At 39.8% G+C, this 23,640-nt stretch overlaps 1 protein-coding gene across 3 annotated transcripts in view; it reads right to left on the bottom strand.

The window, feature by feature from the left end:
* Positions 1–23,640, bottom strand: part of EPG5 (ectopic P-granules 5 autophagy tethering factor) — a 116,738-nt gene that overhangs the window by 24,667 nt on the left and 68,431 nt on the right. For 2 of the 3 annotated variants that reach the window (XM_512111.9, XM_016933616.4), the window contains 8 exons: positions 14,518–14,660; positions 12,473–12,629; positions 9,337–9,531; positions 7,005–7,218; positions 4,806–4,954; positions 3,742–3,943; positions 3,101–3,173; positions 940–1,046 (listed from right to left, as the gene is read on the bottom strand). In XM_512111.9, the coding sequence (XP_512111.3) occupies positions 940–1,046; positions 3,101–3,173; positions 3,742–3,943; positions 4,806–4,954; positions 7,005–7,218; positions 9,337–9,531; positions 12,473–12,629; positions 14,518–14,660 (1,240 nt within the window). The remainder of the gene's footprint in view (positions 1–939; positions 1,047–3,100; positions 3,174–3,741; positions 3,944–4,805; positions 4,955–7,004; positions 7,219–9,336; positions 9,532–12,472; positions 12,630–14,517; positions 14,661–23,640) is intronic. The other variant, XM_009433929.5, reaches the window with a different exon arrangement.

Raw genomic sequence — 23,640 nt, forward strand, 5'->3', positions numbered from 1 at the left:
AAGGAAAATTAAACAGCAGCATAAGACAACCCCCAACAGGAATTTCAGATAATAGAATTAATGTACATACATCATAAAGTAAGCATGTTTCAACAAATTTTAAGGAAATAAAAAATAGAATTTTAAATGAAAGAAAAGATACTACCAAAAAGGATCAGGATACATTTGAAAAACAAACAAATAGATCTAGAAATGGAAAAAATAATCACTTCAATGAAAAATTCAATTGATATATTTTAAGCAGATGAGACACAGCTGGAGAGAGACTAAAGAAATGGAAGGAAGACCTCTAGAAATTACCCATAATAAAGCAAAAAAAGACAGAAAATATGAAAAAGAGGTTAAGAGTTAGGGAGGACAGGAAGAAACTCAACATGCAGGACAGGCAATATTGGAAGAGAGAAAGACTGCAAATTTACCATAACTGAGAAACTCAGAGTAACCTAACAAAAAAAAGGTAAGAAGTTACACACCTAAAGGCCGGGCGTGGTGGCTCACACCTGTAATCCTAGCACTTTGGGAGGCCGAGGAGGGCAGATAGCCTGAGCTCAGGAGTTTGAGACCAGCCTGGGCAACATGGTGAAACCCCGTCTCTACTAAACCTACAAAAAAATTAGCCAGGTGTGGCGGCATGCGCTTGTAGTCCCAGCTACTCGGGAGGCTGAGGCAGGAGAATTGCTTGAATCTGGGAGGCGGAGGCTGCAGTGAGCCCAGATCACACCACTGCACTCCAGCCTGGGCGAAAGAGCAAGACTCCATCTCCAAAAGAAAAAAAAAAAAAGCTACACACTTAACACTAAATAATTGTATCAGCGACCTTTCTTCAGTCACAAATAACTGCCTATTAAATAAAAATTAAATAGAGGAAAGTAGAAGAAAAAGACTGACTGACTTAGGGAAAAATGAAAACTAAGCAGAGACAGCCTGACATCTTCCTACCTTTAAAACTCTCATGCAGTGAGTCAATACAGTCAGTGAACAGCTGCACAATGCTTGAGGCCACCACAGTATCACTCTCCAGCCAGGGGTAATGCCGCTGTTGGCTGCTTTAAAGAAAAGAAACACACACTTAGGAATGCAACCGTGATTAAAATACTGTTAAGTCCCAGTGTCTAGGGCTGGCCTAAGTCCTGGAAGCCTGTCCATTATGTAGGCCTGACACACATTTAGAATACTTCAAAGGCTGTAAATAACTGCAGGCAAATTGTAGCTTGTAACACCAGCCATATAATTTTCTTTCATCTCCTTCCTACCCTTTATTCCAATGCAATTAGATTTCAAAAATGTGCTATCTAAATAACCCTTAAATTAACATCTTTTTACATCAAATTTAGACCCTTGGACATCTTGGTTACATTTCAAATGCCGTAGAAAAACACCCTAAGTCAGCTTCAACAGTTTTCTCTACTCAAAGCATTAAAAAAAAAAAAAAAAAAAAAATCAAATTCACATAACAAAGAGATGGCCAAAAATTAACAAATAGAAAATGAGCAAATAAATTTTTTTTTTTTTTTGAGAGAGAGAGTCTTTCTCTGCCACCCAGGCTACAGTGTAGTGGCGCGATCTTGGCTCACTGCAACCTTCACCTCCAGGGTTCAAGCAACTCTTCTGCATCAGCCTCCCGAGCAACTGGGGTTGCAGGCACCGACCACCACATCCAGCTAATTTTTGTATTTTTAGCACAGACAGGGTTTCACCATGTTGGCCAGGTTTGTCTTGAAGTCCTGACCTCAAGTGATCCACCTGCCTTGGCCTCCCAAAGTACTGGGTTTACAGGCATGAGCCACCACGCCTGGCCCAGAGAAATTCTTTATATGAAAAATTTAATTGGCTGGGCACGGGAGCTCATGCCTGTAATCCCAGCACTTTGGGAGGCAGAAGTGGGCAGACTGCTTGAGGTCAGGAGTTCAAGACCAGCCTGGCCAACATAGCAAAACACTGTCTCTACTAAAAATACAAAAAAATAAAAATAAAAATAAAAAAATAGCTGGGCGTGGTAGCACGCATTTGTAATTCCAGCTACTCAGGGGGCTGAGGCAGGAGAATCGCTTGAACCTGGGAGGCAGAGGTTGCAGTGAGCCAAGATCACGTCACTGCACTCCAGCCTGAGCAACAGAGTGAGACTCTGTCTTAAAAAAAAATTTTTTTTATTTTCTGAATCTGGTCTAGAAAACTCAATATCCAAATAGGTTCCATTAATTCTTACTGGAAATAAACAAGCAGCCAGCACTATGGTAAGCAGTCTATATGTACACAGTCACTATAAAATTCTGAAGCTTGCAGATTATTCAGATAGCCCTCTAACAAAAGCAAACATTCAGAACCTTTTATACTTTCCTTAAGTGGCTCGTAAAGCATCATGGGTTAATGCAAAGAGTCTAGAAACAGAAGTCTAAGACCTGAGCTCTAGTCCCAGCTTCAGCACTAACCAACCAGCTATGAGACTTGAGTTTGACATTCATGTTCTCTGAGTCTCAGAATCAAATTCAAGTTTTTGAAAACAACTCCTATAATGTGATGTTTACCACTGTCGTAATTTTTATAAAACCCTGACAAGTTCAACTAGCTTCTGCTTGTATACTTTCAGGGAAAAAAAAGACTCAGAAGGCAACTCACTGAATTTGGACAGCTCTATACCTCTAAGTATTTCAAATGCTTGTGAAATAATGCTTTAATTGAAGAGTCCCAGATTTAAAGGTAATTCCCACCCAATAATTTTATAGCCAACTTAGTTCCAAAACACAACTGATGTAGTAGAGAAAAATCAGTCTCATAAAAATCTAAGAGAACCCTCAAGCGAACAGCATCATTTTTTCTGAAATTAAACACTAAAGTTTATTCAACCTCTTATTGTGGAAAACTGGAAATGAGTGTCCAGTTTTGTTCCAAAATTATTATCAAGATAATATCTCTGATGATCCAGACTAGCAATTCCATAAATAGAAAATGTCTTAAGTTTTGAAAAGAAGCCTTTTCTAAATTTAAATATGGCCTTACACTAAAAAATTAAATCTGTGAACTCATCACTTCTACCAAATACCATTTAGAATTTTAAGTCTACAAATGTCAAAGGAATTTGAATATCTAAAAAACTGTTTACCTTTCGTTGTCCTCTAAAACCAGGATCCATGGCTTAAAGAGCTGAATGATTACTGAATGTAGGGATTTCAGCACTAAAACGTTTTAGAGACAAAACAAAGGTCATCATTTGTCATTTGTCAATATCACTGCTCACATTATATAGAAAAATCTACCTCTTATTATCTGTAGCTTCATAAACCTATGTTAATGTATAAACAACATGCTTAGTGTAACTATGTATGTTTACGTTTTCATTGGCTACATTGGAATTTCTCTGAATTGAAGAATTTGTATTACAATACAATATCATGGATAATTTTATAACACACTTTTAAAAAAGATAAATGTATAAGATTTAGAACCCCTTCTTAGTAAGACAAATGACAGAAAGGGTTGGAAACTGAAACCTATCTCTTTGTACCCCAACCTGCAAAGGAGGGGCAGAGACAAGCTATAGCAAGCACCCTACATTCACTATGTAATGAATATATCCATTCATATATTGTGACATATATGACACATATATGGGCTCATGCCTGTTCTATATATTTCTACTTTCTCTCCTTGACACTCAATATAAATCTCTTAATGTGCCTATTTAAATCTCTCTTAATGGAAAGTCCAAACACCTAGCTCCACATCACATGAGAAGTATATTACCTGTTTTCCTGCTGGCAGTTGGGTCTTGGGCCAAACAGGTCATTTCTAAGTCAATCAGCCTTTTCACAAGGTAGCCCAAGAATGTCTTCACATCAGCCATATAAGGACTCCATTTTGAGAATAAACCAAAGCTTTTAAAGTCCATCTTGGATAACCGAAGCTTATAAAAAAAGTCTGAAAGCCACTGTATAGTCTCCATTACCTGGAAGAGACAACTAGTCAAAAAATGCTTACTAAATATGTATTTTAGTAAAGTGTCATGATACACTGTGATGGGGGTGTATATAGTAGGTCTTTGACTTTATAAGACAGTGGCAAAAATATAAAGCATGTGAGAAATAAATCAATGGTTTTTTGTTTTTGTTTTTGTTTTGAGGTAGAGTCTCGCTCTGTCGCCTAGGCTGGAGTGCAGTGGCACGATCTTGGCTCATCGCAACCTCCGCTTCCTGGGTTCAAGCGATTCTCCTACCTCAGCCTCCTGAGTAGCTGGGACTACAGGCGTGCACCACCATGCCCAGCTCATTTTTGTATTCTTTAGTAGAGACAGGGTTTCACCATGTTGCCCAGGCTGGTCTCGAATCCCTGACCTCAAGTGATCCGCCCACCTTGGCCTCCCAAAGTGCTGGGGTTACAGGCATGAGCCACTGCGCCAGGCCATCAGTGGGTTTCAAACCTTTTCTAAAGCAGTGGAACCATTATTTCAAATAAATTCTCATGCAAATGCATATCAAACAGAAAGGATAAAACCCAGAGCTCCATGGGACACTGCATCATAGAAACCCGACCAGTGGTCTCAGGGTGGAGTCCGATGGGCTAGGGTGGGCAGGAAAGATCTACAGGGGAGTGCCTGCCCTTGTCTTGGACACATGGGCAAGAATTAGACTCAGGGGAATGGGGTGAGCCATCTGGAAAAAGGAGACACGAGGGAACCAAAGCACTTAACACAAAGAAAAACACATGGCTCTTAAAGATAATGCACAAAAGTTTTCCAACTGCTTAAAAAATGAATAGCAAGGGAAATAAAAAGAAATGCACAAACACGTCAGAGACCAAAGGCTACACACCTGCTTGTCTGACAAGAGAGCATCAGAAGAGCTGGGAAGCACGGCGCCCTCGGTGGACGCTGCCCCCTGCTGGCAGCTGGGGGCGCAGCAGCCCAGGGCTCTCAGAGTGGCTTTCCAACACTCGGGGCTCAGAAGCTGCTCCGCGGAGCCTGCCAGCAGGGACAGGAAGAGCAAGTCAGCGGCTTTCCCGAAAGAAACATTTTAACTTGTAACAAAGAATATGAGTACCATATAAAGGAATAAAAATAAAGCCAAAATCCAAAACAAACTCACAGGGATATCTGGGGTGAGGAGGCCCAAGTAAAGAGAACCTAAGAGAAGAACTGGCCGCCTGCACATTTGGTTTTCCTGGTTCCTGGTAACCCTGCTGGGAGTGAGCGCTGCTGAAGCTGGTGGAGCTACACTCAGAGGGGTGGGAGACCTGACCCTCCGACCCTGACTGGGGAATGGTGGCAGTGCCTCTCCTGGCTGGGGGACCACAGCTATCTATGAGTGTGACAGAAACAACAGTCACAGGACAACGGAAACCACGTGATGAAGGCAACTCAGGGCCTGGGCTCTCCAGAAGGAGTCTCCTACCGGCCCCCCAATTCCCCGAAACCAAGACCCAGAGGCAGCATGGAAACGCTGGACAAGTCCAGCAGCCCATATTCTGAACTAGTCCCAACTCTGCTCCTTAATAACTTCCCATCGCACAGGACAGGAATAATATCTCCTAAAGTACTTTCCACCCAGAGCGAACATGAGAATCAACTAAAGTAACAGGTTCATGGAGCAGGTCTGAGGAGAACGATGGTGAGGCCAGTTACAATATGTCCAGTGTGAGGTACCTGGGGACAGTGCCAGTCTGTGTCCAATGGCCACTGGGGTCTGGATCTTAGGACAGCGCCCCAAAATTAAGCTATCACTGGAAATCACACATGCCTAGAAGGCGGCAGTGACATCAGGGAAAACAACGGGCTCACCCAGAGGGAATGAATGCAGTAGAAGAGCAAAGGATGCTCCCAAGGGAACATCAACATGGTAGCCAAGGAGGAGAAAGAAACCAGGAGGCTGAAGCTCATGACATCTGAGAGGTATCATATTGTTATTCTTAAGTCTGAATTACTTTTCTTGGTAAGAACAAATTTCTAGCTAAATTCAAGTCAATAGTGGTCTAATATAAATGGTTTACAATCTCTTTAAAAGATTTCAGGGAAAAATCCACAACACACACTATTTGAAACTTTAAAAGCTTAGAGAAAAAATTAGCTATGCACATATTCATTGACATTTGTACAAATGTATTTCCCTTCCACCATTCTCCACCCACCCTGCAACCTGCCTCTGTGGGAAACAATTAAAGCTTGAAGTGCTTTCAAAATGAGAGGCTGCACATTTCAAGGTCCTTTGGGCAACCCGATACACTGGATCATTAACTTATCCATTAAACTATTTATATGATGTAACACAAAAATTTGGTATAAAGCAAAATTTCATTTGCTATTATATCTATAAACCATATGAAGTTTGCATGAAAAAGTAAATACTATCTCATTTATCAAATTTTAATAAAATTACTGCCTAGCGAAACTCCAAAAATAAAAAAGCCTACCCTATTTATTTCTCCTCTAAACTCTAAAATTGCTATAGAAAATTGTAAGAAGGGGGAACAGAAGTGGCAGGAATGTGGAGATTGTAATGCTGCTCTTTCCCTTGGTAAATATAAATAAAGTCTATCATTACATATGGATAAAATTAATTTGCAAAAAACAAGAGTAAAAGACTTAGAAAGGAAAAACTCCCAAAATGTTTGGAACTACAGAGAAACAAACTGTCATATTAAACATATCATAAGGCACAACCTCCTTGCTTTGCCAGATCTGTCATCTGCAGAGTAAGCCAGTCCTTTCCCACACCACTTCAAGACAGCTGAAAAGTCAAGACAAAGAAGTAGCTGCATGACTGTGGACTCCACCAAACTGGAGGTGCTGCCTTGCCCAATTAGAGCCCATTCTCACATTTAGAACAATAACTGGCCATATTTACAGTAACAACTTTTTGGGCCTTGTTCATCAAGCCCTTTAGATGACAATTAGTGATTCTAAACTCCTATACTGGTATTACTTTCATATCTTTGAATAACATCTGTAAAATGAAAAATGTGATATTAAATATTCACTAAGATCTAGTTAGTTACAATTAAATGAAGACACTTACTTTGCATAAGCAGCCTGAGAATGTCACTGTACTGGTCAGGAAACTGGTAGAGAAGAAGATAAGTCCAGTGCTTACAGAAAAGATTAAATGGCATCAAAATATCCTCATCTGGTTCAAGGCCCCAGGCAGTAAGTGCCAAGTGAATGGACTCCAGAAGCCTGGTACGATCAGACAGAGGAGGTTTAGTGGCGCTTAACCATTGTTTAAGATCGAACTAAAAAGAAAAAGAAACAAAAAGCCGTTTTATTTGCACTAGAAAAATAGTTTAAGAGGAGAGAGGTCTGTGTAAATTTAGTTTAAAAGCCAAAAATTACCCAGCATTTTATAAAAATTGAAATTAAAATGTATAAACAAGTACATAAAAGATTCAACCTGAGGAAGCTAATTGTAAAATAAATAAATAAATAATAAAAAGAGAAGTACATAAAAGAATATAAGAAGTTCACTAATTGGGTCGGGTGCGGTGGCTCACACCTGTAATCCCGGCACTTTGGGAGGCCAAGGCAGGCTGATCACCTGAGGTCGGGAGTTTAAGACCAGCCTGACCAACATGGAGAAATCCGGTCTCTACTAAAAATACAAAATTAGCCAGGCATGGTGGCATATGCCTGTAATCCCGGCTACTCAGGAGGCTGAGACAGGAGAATGGCTTGAACCCAGGAGGCGGAGGTTGCAGTGAGCCGAGATCACGCCATTGCACTCCAGCCTGGGCAACAAGAGCGAAACTGCGTCTCACAACAACAAAAAAAACAAAAAAAAAAAGTAGTTCACTAATTGGTGCTATTATGCATCTATTTCTATGTTACTATCTAGAATCTCAGAGGCAAAGTTTTCTAAGCTCTGTGTGCTTTTCTTGCAATTTGAAAATTTTACTGATGATTCATTATTGGCTTATAATTTTATACTGTTCCTCAGAGTCTCATACATTTGTGTCTTATAATAAGTTTCCTCTCCAAGAACTGGATCAGAACTTCGTAGCTCTCCTTCACTGGCGACAGTGCCACAAATAAGCAGCCACTTTATGGAACTGTCTCAATTTAACAGCCATGTTTCTGGTCTGCATCAGTTACCTGTCTCAGTTAATAAAATTCAGACTGTTGATATTCCCTTCCAAAATCCCAAACTATAAAACATGTTCTCCTCCATTATAGGCTGAGATCAATCTGTAGGCCCTAAAATTGTCAAGGTTGTCTTTTTTTTTTTTTTTCACAACAGGTCTCACTCCATCACCCAGGCTGGAGTGCAGTGGTGCAATCACAGCTCACTGCAGCCTCAACCTCCAGGGCTTAAGCAATTCTCCCACCTCAGCCTCCGAAGTAGCTGGGAGTACCACTAGCCTGGTGTTTTTTTTTTTGTACAGACAGGGTCTCTGTGTTAGCCAGACTGGTCTCAAATTCCTACGCTCAAGCAATCTTCATGCCTTGGCCTCCAAAAGTGCTGGGATTACACACAGGAGCCACTGCACCCGACCAAAACTGCCAAGGTTTTGTTGATTCATAGATGTAACAGAAATACAAGTGAAGGCAAAGTAGCTAAGACTCTGAAATTCTCAACTGCTTAAGTAAACTCATTACCTTGGTCTAACAGAGTTAATATTCTAATGTTATATATTAAGATATTAATATAAAATATAATATTAATATAAAATAAAATATTAAAGTTAATATTCAGAATGAGATCAAAGGCAATTTGCTTAGATCCAGCTTATTCTAAATATGAGAGAGACTAACAAAACTTTTGTCAAACACAATTTAGGCATAAATTCAGGATAAATTTTAAAAAAAGATGTACTAAACTACTATTATGAATATTTTCAAAACTGTATTAAGTTTTTAAAAAGGGGTGGGAATTAGGTCCTTTTTACACTAAGTGGAATAAGACTACCCTATACAACAGGGATCCCCAAGCCCCACCTCCTGTCAGATCACCCATGGCGTTAGAGTCTCATAGAAGTGCGAACCCTATTGTGACCTGTGCATGTGAAGGATATAGGTTGCATGCTCCATCTAATGCCTGATGATCTGAGGTGGAACAGTTTCATCCCAAAACCATCCCCTCTACTCCAGTCCATGGAAAAACTGTATTCCATAAAACCGGTCCCTGGTGCCAAAAAGGTTGGAGACCACTGCTATACAAGACAACCAATGCCCCACCCCCTAAGAAGCAGCTGTGGGGTCAGACTGCTTGAAGCTCATGCAAACTGTGAAAAAGGCCTCTCAGCCTCTGCTGTACCTGGAAACAAAACTGCAGAGGTCCTTTTATTTCTGTAGAGGAGGAAGCAACAATCATTCCTACGTTTCAACAATATGGTGAGGATGGAATTACATCTTACCTTGGTTAGCAGCATGAAAATCATATCACTGTTGTCCTCACTTAGAAACTTCACCACTTGCTCATACAGCTGTATGAACTCTGCAGGCGCAGCATTGGGAGTGAAGAAAGGAGACAGCAGGGAACAGAGCCTGCTGTTCTTCAGAATGGTTTCAAGTACTTTTCTGCACTCTGATTTAATGCCACTGATAAATACCTTGGAAAAATAAAGAGGAAAAATGTCACCAGATTCTTCCCTCACAACCTTTATTTAAGCAAGCAAATTTTTAAGGGGCACCAAATAAGGTGAATAGAATTTTTTTCTAAACGAAAGTCTGAAACAATCAAAAGACAGCTAAAATCAACATAGATAAGCCTATTGCTTCCAATGGAAGTAATATTAGAAATTCTGGAAGAATCCATAAATCTGATTTGGACAAGTCACACAGAAAATGCTGAGTTAGTCCGGGCGCAGTTGCTCACGCTTGTAATCCCAACACTTTGGGAGGCCGAGGCAGGCGGATCACCTGAGGTCAGGAGCTCAAGACCAGCCTGGCCAACGTGGTGAAACCCCGTCTCTACTAAAAATACAAAAATTAGCTGGGCGTGGTGGTGGGCACCTGTAATCCCAGCTACTTAGGAGGCTGAGACAGGGGAATTGCTTGAACCCGGGAGGCAGTGGTTGCAGTAAGCTGACATCACACCATTGCACTCCAGCCTGGGCGACAGAGCAAGACACCGTCTCAATAAAGAAAAAAAAAATGATGAGTTAACTATACTACAAGACTTTTAAGACATTAAAATATTGGGGTACTTTGAATCCACAAACATGCAATGTCCCCACCATGATTACTACAGTACCCAACATGGTGCTGCATTACGTCAGAAAACAAAACTTCCAGGTTATAGATTTTACTGAGAGTTATATTTAATACCTGTCAAAAACTAACTTCCATAATAATATATAATCAAGATGACGTCATCTTGTTTTAACTTGGTTCTAATATTTAAAAGTACAGAATATAAGCAAAAATTGAAACAATTTCACCGGCAGGAAGGCTTTCATATGGTTGACCACAGGCGGAAATAATAAAAGAACAAGACTGATAGGCTTGAATATATTAAAATTTTAACTTCTATAAGGCAAAAATATCATAAAATTAAAGGAAAAAAATGACAAACTGGAAAAATGTTTTTTTAACACATTCCAGATGCCAGGTTAATAGTGTGAGGAGCTCTTTCAAAGCAATCGGAAAACAAGAAACTCCAACAGAAAGTGTACAAAGGACCACAATCACCAATTCACAAAAGTATATATAAATGGCCAATAAACATATGAAAAGGCATATAACTTAACAAGTACTTAAAGAAGTACAAATTAAAATAATAATGAAATACCACTCCCTCATCAGATTAGCAAAACTTAAAAGAATGAGAGTTCCTAATGTTGGTTATGGTATGAAGAATAACAAACTCAAACACTGCAATGATAGCATAAGTAGGTGCAAAATTCCCAGGGAAGGCAGAGTGACTATGTCAAGCATGATGTAAAACATCAAATATACAATGTGTATCAAATTCCTTTGACACAGCAATCATACCTCTAAGAAATTATCCTAAAGAAAATAGTCCAACAAGTTCACAAAGACATACAAGAATATTTACCTCAGCCTGATTGCAGCAAAACAATCTACCTAAATATCCATCCATCAAACACTAGCTCAACACACTGTAATAAATCTGTACCATGGAGCACTATACAGACATGCAATGTCATGATATAGGTCTGTATTTATTAACATGAAATAATGTCTAAAAGACGTGTTTAAATGAAAAAGGAGGTTACAAAATAGCATGAGCCCATTTTAAGTGCCTATCCATATCTATGTATCTCTATATATGTAGAAATATGTTTACATATACATATACACAAATAGACACACATATACAAGACAAACTATAATGAAATGTTAGCTATGTAGTCAGTATTTCTAGGTAGTTAGGATTATAAGAAATTTTTCTTCTTCATACTTTCTATGCTGTCTGCATTGCTTATAATAAGCATACATTAATTTTTTTTTTGAGACAGAGTTTTGCTCTTGTTGCCCAGGCTGGAGTGCAATAGCATGATTTCCGCTCACCGCAACCTCTGCCTCCCAGTTTCAAGTAATTCTCCTGCCTCAGTCTCCCAAGTAGCTGGGATTATAGGCATGCACCACCACACCCAGCTAATTTTGTATTTATAGTAGAGGCAGGGTTTCTTCATGTTGGTCAGGCTGGTCTCGAACTCCCAACCTCAGATGATCTGCCCACCTCAGCCTCCCAAAGTGCTGGGATTGCCAGTGTGAGCCACCCCACCCGACCAGCACACATTAATTTTATGATCAGGATAAAAAACTTTCTACAAAAAAATCAATGATGATACCTTTTCAGCATTACTTCCTTGTAAGCATCCAATAAGTAAGTACTCATTCAGTTGAATTTGGGTGAGAGTACATGGTTAACTAGTGTTTACATATTTCAAACAAGAGGTTTTCCTTTCTTTTATGAAACATTTCATAAATCTGTATGATTACCCTTGCCCTTGTTAAATATCTATCTATGTCACTGTAAGCCAAATAAATAAATAAACAAACAAATAAATGTTGACCAAGACTAGCAACCGGGACACAGCAGTGGGGAGGTGGAGCGAGCACTGAGTGTTGTCAGAAGCCCTGGGATCCAGTCTCAGCTCCACACTCACCAGCTGAATTCTTTAGGCCAGTCACTTAATCTTCTAGAACCTAGTTTTCTCATCTTTAAGAAGGGAATCTCAATCACACAGATTCCCCATGAGGATTAAACAAACTGGAAAGTATTTTTATAAACAATGAAGAGATTTTAGTACTGTTATTGTTAAGAACACCAAGGATATATGACAAATTCTGATGTCTCCCTAGACTTTCAAATATGAATAATCTCCCTTGTATGAGAAGCAAAATTCTATACCAACAGTTCTAATCATATCTTGAGAAGCCTACAACTCCAAGAGGCTTCTGACTTGGGTAAGACTCTGAACCTGTAATATAAGTCTGAAGTCAATGCTGACTATATCCAAAGAAGACAGACACCGCAGAGACTCATTATCTGATCAAGGCAAAAGGTACAGATAGCCTTACCTGTCCCAAGATCTCAATACATGAAGTAAAGAACTGCCTTGTTGGGGGATGACGCTGCGTCTCATCGCTGACGTAATCCACAATAGTAAAGAAAAGGCTAATGCCAACTTTCTGAATCCCAGGTGTAGGCTGCAACTTGTAGGCATTCACTAAGGCCCTGTGGGAAAATGTGGGTAAGACTGCAGTCTACAGTAAAAGATTCCATACTCACAAGGCCTTCTTTGATATCCTACATTTCTCAGGCAATATTCTTAAGAATCCTCAGAGCACCCATGAAAATGTCACTTTAGAAATATTTCATGGAGTAAATATATGTATCTTCCAATTTTACTGACAACTGATTTTCTTTTTTTTTTTCTTTTTGGGGTGGGGGAGACAGAGTCTCACTCTGTCACCCAGACTGGAGTGCAATGGTGTGATCTCAGCTCACCACAACCTTCGCCTCCCGAGTTCAAGTGATTCTCCTGCCTCAGCCTCCTGAGTAGCTGGGATTACAGGCACACGCTACCACACCTGGCTAATTTTTGTATTTTCTTTTATTTATTTTATTTTATTTATTTATTTATTTTTTGACGGAGTCTCACTCTGTCACCCAGGCTGGAGTGCAATGGTGCAATCTCAGCTCACTGCAACCTCCACTTCCAGGGTTCAAGTGATTCTAACAACTCAGCCTCCCAAGGAACTGGGATTATAGGCAGCTGCCATAATGCCCAGCTAATTTTTTTGTATTTTTGTAGAGACGGGGTTTCACCATGTTGGCCAGGCTGGTCTTGAACTCCTGACCTCAGGTGATCTGCCCGCCTTGGCCTCCCAAAGTGCTGGGATTGCAGGCATGAGCCACCGCACCTGGCCAATTTTTGTATTTTTAATAGAGATGGGGTTTCACCATGTTGGTCAGGCTTGTGTCAAACTCCTGACCTCAAGTGATCCGCCCACCTTGGCCTCCCAAAGTGCTGGGATTACAGGCGTGAGCCACTGCATCTGGCTGATTTTCAATACTTAGTAATAATTTCATAGTCTCCTAGGGAAAAAAAATCAGCTATAAGAACTAATTAACATTCTCATCCTTATTAAAAACGTTCATATTTTGCATGTAATTCATAATTTGTTATTTAACTTTTTGTTTTCTTTATATAATTTTTTTAAACACAAAACCCTGATTTCTCTACATTTTAAAATCCAAAACACTGACTAAAGTTGAGATAAAGATTTCTGTGTAGAATAAGATCCTAGAATAAAGATAGCCCTTCCAATTCTCACACCTTTTTGTGTCCCTTTCCCAGTAAAAGTAACATCAACCTCTTGTTTGCCTGGTCTCCTCCTTCCCAGGAGCCCCAGCCCAACACACAAAATGACTCGATGCTCCCCTCCATACACCATCCTACTCTACTGACGGGATCAGCTGTTGGAACTGGAATGTGGAGTCAGTCACCTTAAAGTAAAGGCAGAGTCAACCCCCACCTCCCAAGTCATGTCATGGTGGCTTTGGAAAGAAAGAGGACAGTGAGAGAAAGCCACAATGAAAGCCAAAAGAAAACGATGGTCAAATGCAAGTTCACAACCACACTTGAGAGTCCTAATTCCCCTAAATAATTGTGCTATGAACTTTGTTCAGTCATCTGAGTTGACAAGGATAAGTTCCTGGGTAAATGTGACTTTGATATAACACATAAGCACTAAATCTCTCCACAACTGAATTTCAATGCACTATATCATCTCACAATTCAGGGGTCAGCAAACTTTTTCTATATAGGGCCAGATAGTTAATATTTTCTGCTTTATATCTCTGTTACAACCACTCAATCCTTCTGTTGCAGCATAAAAGCCATAGAAATTATAAATAAATGGGGATGGCTGTGTTCCAATAAAACTTTATTTATAAAAATAAGTAGCAGGCCAGATTTGACTCAAAGGCCGTAGTTTGCTGATGTCTGTACTAAATTAACCTGTGGGTGCTGCAGGGGTGGTGGTGGTATAGTAGCATGTATGATTACTATTCATGATAACAAAACAGTATTTCAAATTATAATGCCTGCGAAACTTACGTGATCAAGTTTTCTGCATGTACAGCAGCTTCCACAATATTAAGTGATGGTGGTTTAGCAGCTTCTGCTTGCAACTGCTTCACTTCCTTCCGTAAAACATGAAGCTGTTGGCTTATGGCTTCATTCTTATGCATGCCTTCAAACTAACAAAAATTAAAGTTATCAAAAGACATTTCCCCCCATGTGTCAGGTTTCCCATGAAGACTCAAACTGAAATAAAATTATTGTCTTATAAAAATACCAAAATTTGTATCTCTTTATATGACTGCCTTATAAACTGGTAAGATCTTGAATTAATTTATCAATAGTTCAAAGCCTTTTGCAGGATACTATTTCACTTATGTTTCAACTCCTGAAATCCTCATCAACAACATATCCCATGTCTTCCACCACTGAGGCTTTTCTTGAAGCACAGGAAGCCCCTCCACTGCTGATCATGGCTCCCCAGCCGTAGCCCTTCTGTGTGCTCTCAATCCAACATACAAAACACTCAACTCCAAACACTCAGGCTGCGTACACATGTGTGCCCAGCATTAAAAAAAGATGACACAGATGCTGCTCACAAATGTCGTTTTGAAAGGAAGAAAATATATATAATCATAAAACAAACAACAAAATAAGATAAAATATGGGGAAATGCCCAAACCAACTCCATGCCAAGGAAAGAGCAATTGGCTAATTCCTAAATTCACCAATTTAGGTTCCTAGAAGCTGGTCTTTGACAAAATTTTTATTGGTTTTCAGTAAAGGTGGAAAAACAAGGAGAATTTATTGAGCTTCTTTAAAAAAAAAACTAAATATTTTTCAACTCAAAAGATTATCCTTTTTTAAGATTAGCCTTTCTTATTTGAGAAGCCATCAACAAACCCTTTCTCTGACTGATAGTGACATACATAACTGGTTTGTTTATGCAATTTTAATGTCATTTTTTGGATGTGGATAGAGGCAGAAGAAAAGAGAAGACATCCTGGGCCCAGATTGCAACACAAACACAGAACTGACGTGACAGCTGTGGGGGATGTGGGACAGAGAGACAGGAAGGAGGAGCCTGGCCAGGGTTGCAGGGTGCAGTAAAATCAGACTGGGGAGCTGAGAGAGCCCTCTTGGAGAGGCTTTGAAATGCAGGCCGGGGAGTCTGGACTTACAGGTACAGCTGAAGAGACCATAACATTTAGAAGGCAAGAGTTCTAAACTCTACATTCTCCTCCTGTCTTCCCCAAACACATGGGTGAGCAGTAAGGTCTACATTTTTTCCTTACATGCACCTGCCCAAACCCAGTCTTCAGCCATCGCTGCAATGATTAAAGATATCCTTTATAAATAATGTAAATACTTAATTCACAAACTTATTACCTGAGGCTCTTATGTCACTTATGAGGCCCAGGGTTATTATCATAAATTCTGTATAAAAGTTCCTGAAGGGTGGCCAGGCATGGTGGCTCACACCTGTAATCCCAGCACTTTGGGAGGCCGAGGTGGGCGGATCACTTGAGGTCAGGAGTTCGAGACATGCCTGGCCAACGTGGTGAAACCCCGTCTCTACTAAAAATACAAAAATTAACTGGGTGTGGTGGCAGGCACCTGTAATCCTGGCTACTCAGGAGGTTGAGGCAGGAGAATTGCTTGAACCCAGGAGGCAGAGGTTCCAGTGAGCTGAGATCATGCCACTGCACTCCAACCTGGGCGACAGCGTGAGACTCCGTCTCAAAAAAAAAAAAAAAAAAAAAAGTTCCTGAAGGGCAATGGTCCTTCCTATTTGTTTTACTTACCCAGAACCCCAGCACAGCATAACTCTGACAATACACTGAGCAACTGTTTTTTATGACTGTGATAATAATAACTTTCTTGTATAAAACTCATTAATGTTGTATTAAAAATTTTTACAAAGCTTCTTCTTTAAAAAAGAAAAAAGCTCTGTGACATCAAAATGCACAAAAGTGAATATTCTAGAACATATGTTAACAATAATTAACTTTTACTATTGGAGAAATGAAAGATTAAAAAAGAAATTACTTGCATTTAATAAGATAATAAATCAATACAAGTATCTGAATTAAATTTGAAACCTTTCAAATAACAGACCAATGTTTAATATCCTAAAATGTGATTAGGAGTATCTGCAGTCAGCCTTTTTGTTCAATACATCACCAAATACAGTTAGACCGGGACTATGCGTGTCACAGAATCCCCTGGCTGGCCTGGAGAGAAAGGAGCCAAACAGGAAAAGAGAGAATCTGAGATGAGGAAGGAAGACACAGAATGAAGGGAGGTGGAAAGGCAAAGGATCCAGAGACCACTTGACTGGAAAAATGCAGACAGGACTAAAACTACTCTGTAACCCAAACTTTACAACTGCCATTCCATGTTGTAGAAACTACTAAAATAAAACCAGCTGGTTTAGGAAAGTTTAGACCCTCTCACAAAAAACATCCCCAAATTATTATTATTTTCTAGTCTACTTATTTTTGTTTATTGTTCCCACTACTGTTGAAAATTTTTTTTTACTGCAATGAAGGTGAGAGCAATGGAATGTCTATCAGTTCATAATTACAAGAAGTAGTAGACAATACAACAAAGTAGCATGGTGGAAGCCCCTCCACTTGAGTCATTTTAAGTGGACACAGAAATTTAAAAGTTTCCTTGTCTAAATTTAAAAGCTGGACAAAGCATGTCCTTCAGCCAGTTTTTACAATAATGTGAGGCCCTCAGTGGGTGTTTTCCATCGTTCATTTCTTGGAATTAACAAATTTTTCACATGATAATAAATCAATCCTGGGGTCAGCAAGCATACCCACAATACCAAAGTACATCAAAAGGAACCCAATTATAAATCACCCCATTTCCCCAGGGAACATCACTGAATTGTTAGAGCCTTCTATTGGGAAGAGAGAACACAGAAGGAAGCACGTCTCACCTCCCATAAAATACATTTGCCTTTGTATACCCCAAACAAGCTATCCATAGCTCAGACGCTTGCAGATAGCTGGAAATTTCCAGGACATTCTTTCCCAGAAAAATTCTATTAAGGAATAAAATATTTTCATGATATAATTTGAACTCTTTATAAAGGAGTCATTCAAAATTATATTTAAAATCTGAAGTCATTTCCCATAAAGCTAATTTTTAAAAACTGATCTAATCTATAATGTTAAGATCACAAATTCTCTAATCACTGAAAAAAGAAGGCAATACTATTATACAGACTCAGAGAGAAAATGAAATGGTACCTATATTCATTTACATGAGATTTAACTGTCATGATCAGCTTACTCAGAATCACACTGCAAGTATTCAGAAGCTGCAGCTGAAACAGCTGAAGCAAAACGACCTGGCAATATTGAATGGGAAAAGTAGGGGTCTTGAATTTAGACACATGCAGGCTTGAATCCTGACGGAGCTACTCACTAGCTATGTGACTTTGGCAAGTCTCACAGTGTCTCTGAACCTGTTTCTCTGAACTCATCCTCATTCTGTGAAGATTAAGTTGGATAAACTAGGCACAGTGCCTCACATCTGTAATCCCAGCACTTTGGGAGGCCAAGGTGGGTGGTTCACTTGAGGTCAGGAGGTCAAGACCAGCCTGGCCAACATGATTAAACTCCATCTCTACTAAAAATACAAAAATTAGCTGTGCATGGTGTTGTGACCCTGTAGTCCCAGCTCCTCGGAGAGAATCATTTGAACCTGGGAGGTGGAGGTTGCTGTGAGCCAAGATCGCACCACCGCACTCCAGCCTGGGCGACAGAGTGAGACTCTGTCTAAAAAAAAAAAAAAAAAGTTAAGTTGGATAATAAAAGCAAAGCACCTAGCATAATACCAGGGACATGAGAGTGCCCCAAGCAAGTGACAAAAAGTACTGTGAACATGGCTGGTAAAGACAGTGCAACCATCCTTACTGCTTCCCAAGACTGAATATTTGGGAGACATTTATACTAGAGTAAAAATGTACAGTAAGCAGTGTATAGTATTTAAGTTGAGTATTTAAGTATGGAAAGTATTAAGCTGTTTAAAAGCAAAGGTAAGCACAATCAAAGAATGAACTGTTAATTTTTAATAAGAAAAAGTTCCAATTTCCATGATGTCTGTCATGGCCAAATAATATCCACAAAATTCCCCAAAGTAGTTAAAATCAGGGAACTTACTTATGAAGGGCATAAATCTAGAGCTGTTCATTCCTTCAAACACATCCATTTTGCAGCACTGACTGTATGAGGTACTGATGATACAAACATGAATAAGACAAAGTCCCTGACCTTGTGTAACTCAAAATCTAGTAACAGCATAGAACTAATCATAACACAAAATAAGTTGTAACACAGCCTAATGAGTGGTGTGTTACAAATAAGGATGCTTCCTTTCAGCAGAGGTGTACTAAAAAAATTAAAACAGGCCAGGCATGGTGGCTTACGCCTGTAATCCTAGCACTTTGGGAGGCCGAGATGGGTGGATCACCTGAGGTCAGCAGTTCAAGACCAGCCTGGCCAACATGGTGAAACCTCATCGCTAATAAAAATACAAAAATTAGCTGGGCACGGTGGCACCTGCCTGTAATCCCAGCTACTCAGGAGGCTGAGGCAGAGGAATTGTTTGAACCCAGGAGGCGGAGGATGCAGTGAGTGCCACTACACTCTAGCATGGGTGACAAGAGCAAAACTCTGCCTCAAAATAATAATAATAATATTAAAAACAAATAAAGATGGAAACCTTATTCCCAAAGAGTTCAGTCTGGCAGGACAAAACAGCAAGTGACTGCAACAGCATTTAGGCACAAGCTGCAATGAGGGAAAGAACATCTCAATTCGACTGCAAGAGTCCGCAAAGACTTCAAAAGAGGTTTGGCCTGAACTAAATACTGAAGGCTGAGCAAGAAAGAGGTCAGAAATGGGTGGGAGGAGAACAAAAGCAGCATATGCGAAGAACAAAGGTATTAATGTGTATGTTGTGTTTAGAAAAATGCAGAAAGTCTAAATGGCTGAAAAGTAAAATGTCTGTGAAGTGGGAGAGAGGATAAATGATGCTGCTAGAAAAAGACCAATAACAGATTATGAAGGGCGCTAAGGGTCATATTCCTTTTGATACTGCCAAGTAAATATGGGTATTTAGCCTGAAAATGTGATCAGATCTATGTTTCAACAGATGAGTAATGAGAGAATGGAAAACAGACTAGGCAGGGAGAGAGATATGGACAGGAAATCTAATTAATGCAACAGGTCAAGGGAGAAGCGAGGTGTGCATACCATGGAGAAATGGCAACAGAAACACAGAGAAGGGAATGTCAGGGGCTTCAGAAAGCCATTTCAGAGGCAGAACCAATATGGAAGCAACTTTGGAAAATACAGGAATGAAGTAGGGTAGGGTAACTGGAAGCGATGATATTGATGCCTAAGTTTCCAGCTTGGGAGACCAGCTATGTGAAATTATAGCAAGAAGAGATTTGGAAGGTAAAGGTGAGATTAATTTGGGAATATGGAGTTTGAGGTATTTGTGGAACATTCAGGTAGAACGAGGCAGGTGGAAATCTAGATTTGGAACTCAAGAGAGAATTGTGGACTAGAGAAACAGAACAGGATTGTCAACATATGAGTAAATACTCTTTTGTTCTTTTTGAACTATTCTGAGATCTATTGGAGTTATAAACTCTCCAGAAAAAAAATTTACGCACACTTTCAGGAACTTCACCAATTCTCTAAAGACCATTCACAGATCCCAGATTAAGAACTCCAGCACAGACAGTAGGCAAAAGAAGATGATGTCATATGAAGAAGAGAATCAGGATAACTAGCAATCTAAGGGTTTGAGTTGAGGAGGAAGAAACCCTGGAAACTGAGAAGTGCTTAGAGATTCAGAAGGAAAAGATGAGACTACATAAAGTTCAATATCACAACAGAAAGATGTTAAAAGGAATCAAAACTACTGAACATAGCCATGAGGTGGTCACTGGACACATCTATATAGAGGGCTACAGTTTTATGTATAAAAATAACACAACCTACCTTTTGCAGGACATACTCTCTCCCAATGACAGTTTCATGATGAGTCATAAACACTGAGAACTCACCCTCTCTATCCTCCATTAACACCTCTTTTTCCAAAACTAAAGTCATCCATAACCAATATTATCCATTTGGGTAATGGATGGCTTCATATTTAAGTACAATCTTTGGCCAAAAATCTGAGCAAAATGAACAACTTGCATAGATAATTCCCCAACTTCATAGCAGGTAGAGTTTCAGCTTTCCTCTATCTTGCCCTTCGCCATTAATGTGTAACAAAACATATTTTTATCTTCAAGTCCTAGAAGTATCAACCAGCAAATACTGCCTGGGATAGCCTCAACTAGCAATGACAGTACTATATAACTTTCAAGATTATTTAAGTCTCAGCCTATAAAAGTTGTTCACTGTCCATGTTTTTAATTGCCCTGGCAAATCTGTGTATCAGGCAAAACACTGGCTGCAGTCGATACTATTATTGATACTGAACTTCTAGGAGCCATCAGTGAGGGATCTCAAGCTTGTGGAACTTCCCAAGTGGGACTAAAAGTCAGGGCACTAAGCAAACGAGTGAGGCCAGCAGAAAAGTAAAACCTGCTTTAAGAAAACTTAAATATTTCTAATGAGGTTAGGGCCACAAAATACAGCTATTTTTTCAAATTCTTTAAGCTTCTGCAACATCTCCTTTTTTCCCTCTGTCCTTCATTACTTTTCCCCCTTCTTTCTTCAAGCTATATTAGCAATTACCAATTTTTCTTTTTTTTCTTGAGACAGGGTCTCACTCTGTTGCCCAGGCTGGAATGCGGTGGCACAGTCACAGCTCACTGCAGCCTGGACCTCCTGCGGTTAAGTGATCCTCCTGCCTCAGCCACCCAAGTAGCTTGCACCACAGGCGTGCGCCACCATGCCCGGCTAATTTTTGTATAATATTTTTTGTAAAGACAGAGTTTCTCCATGTTGCCCAGGCTGCTGAAGTCCTGAGCTCAAGCAATCTGCCCACCTCAACCTCCCAAAGTGCTAGGATTACAGGAGTGACCCACCACTCTCAGCCCAACTTTTCTTTAAAGAAAAGAAAGCACAAGAACTTTGGTATGTTTGTAAAAACATCTAAGCCATGTTCACATCAGTCCTTATCATAAATCATCTTTTCTCTGATCTCCCTCCAATCAAAATTACCTAGAAGACATTTTAGAAAAGGTGTTTCTTTTTATTTCAGAATTAACAAAGCAAAAGATTATGTTTAAAATCTCAATTCAAGGGTTCAGACAAATAATATAATACTATGATCCCTTTTTCTGTAAAGGAAAAGAGACAAGTCACAGGTAGGCTTAGAGCTTCAGCTCCCTGGCCTGCCTGGTGGTATTTTCCACTGCAAGGCCCAGAGAGTTAACAGGAGGTCAAGGCAAGAGACCTGTTCTTTAGCTGAGGCAGTAAATATTTACAGTTCTTCACAGAGCAAGCCATCAGCCAGAACTGGAAAAACATTTCTTTATAGTTATCTCACTTGTCACTTATAAAAATGCATTTTAGAATTCTCTTCTCTATATAAAATTAACAGTCTGGCAAAGATATGTAGTTTTAAAATATGGAAAAACACAAATTGGTGAAGACACCCCTTTTTTTATTAAAACCGGATACATTTTCAGTTTTTTCCTCACTAACTCGAACTCCACCCAAAATTGGCAAACTTTTCTCCCAGTTTTATTACTTCAGCAAGTGATCTTTTCTTAAATATTTCTACCTTGGTCTTACTACAACAGCATTAGTAACTGGGAAAAAAATACACCAAAAGAAAACCAACTGTATAAAGCACCTGGCCAAAGATAACTCAATGTTTAAGAGTCACACATATTTACAATAACATACGGGAAAATAAGTTGGACTCATCCTAACTTTTAGGTCAAATTTCTGAACTTTAGACAAATACAACTATGTTGAAAAATCGGAGACACATTTTGAAAGTAATGAAAAATACAATACATAAAAAAGATTATTTCGGAGAAGACATTTTGTAGAAAAGAGTCTCCCAAGGAAATTGATGGAGACATTGGAATAGTTACAATGAAAATTAGCAAAAAAAGAAGGGAAATTTCTGAAAGACAAACAAGAGGGAGTAAAATAAATTTTCTCCAATTTCCAAAAGCTAACAAAAAAGAATCATTTGTGTGTAGACAGATTTAGACAATAGGCAGTGCTCATCTCCAAGCATTTCTCTTTCGGCTTAAGGAATACTGACTTCACTCGAAGGAGGAATACAGTGCGGTGATTAATGAACACAGGCTGGCCGGGTGCCATGGCTCAGGCGTGCAATACCAGCACTTTGGGAGTCCGAGACAGGCAGATTGCTTGAGCCCACTAGTTTGAGAGCAGACTGGGCAACATGGCAAAATCCCATCTCTACTACAAAACCCCATCTCTACTTTAAAAAGAGCACTGGCTCTGGAGCCGGACTGCCTGGGCCTTTCTGGCTGTGCCACTTACGGGCTGTGGCACTTCAGGTGAGCAACTTAATTAACTTCTCTGTGACTCTACTTCCTTAACTGAGAAATGAAGATAATATGATAAAGGCCACCTTGCAGAGTTGTTGTGAGGATAAAATAACTTATTTAAAGTGTTTAGACAGGGCCTGGCATAAAGTAAATGCTATGGCACACTAGCTTCAGCGAAGCTTCCATTGTGAAGTGCATACCATATTGCAAATCCAAATTCTGCCTATAGTCCAGTGCAAGAAGGTAACTCTGAGAGGCAGTTCAAGTTTCAGTCACATTGTTGCATGTCTCTCCTCTGCCTGTCAGCAAGTTCCACCCGACTAATCTGCTTCCCATATATCCTTCCCACGTTCATCTTCAGGGGCTCCCTGCCATGTGCAGCAGACAGCCAGAGTTCCCAATGATGGTGCACACCAACCTTTCCAATGTGAATTCCCACCAACACCCCCAAAACATTTGGAACAGGCTGACCTAGCCACCGACCCCTAAATGACATCATGGCCACTCCATTTCCAAATTCCTTCTAACTGTATCATCACCAAAGTCTTTTAATCAATTGAGGCCGGACGCGGTGGCTCACGCCTGTAATGCCAGCACTTTGGGAGGCCAAGGCGGGCGGATCACCAGGTCAGGAGTTGAAG

Source organism: Pan troglodytes, chromosome 17 (genome assembly GCF_028858775.2).
Source record: "Pan troglodytes isolate AG18354 chromosome 17, NHGRI_mPanTro3-v2.0_pri, whole genome shotgun sequence".
In the NCBI taxonomy this organism is placed as follows: domain Eukaryota; kingdom Metazoa; phylum Chordata; class Mammalia; order Primates; family Hominidae; genus Pan; species Pan troglodytes.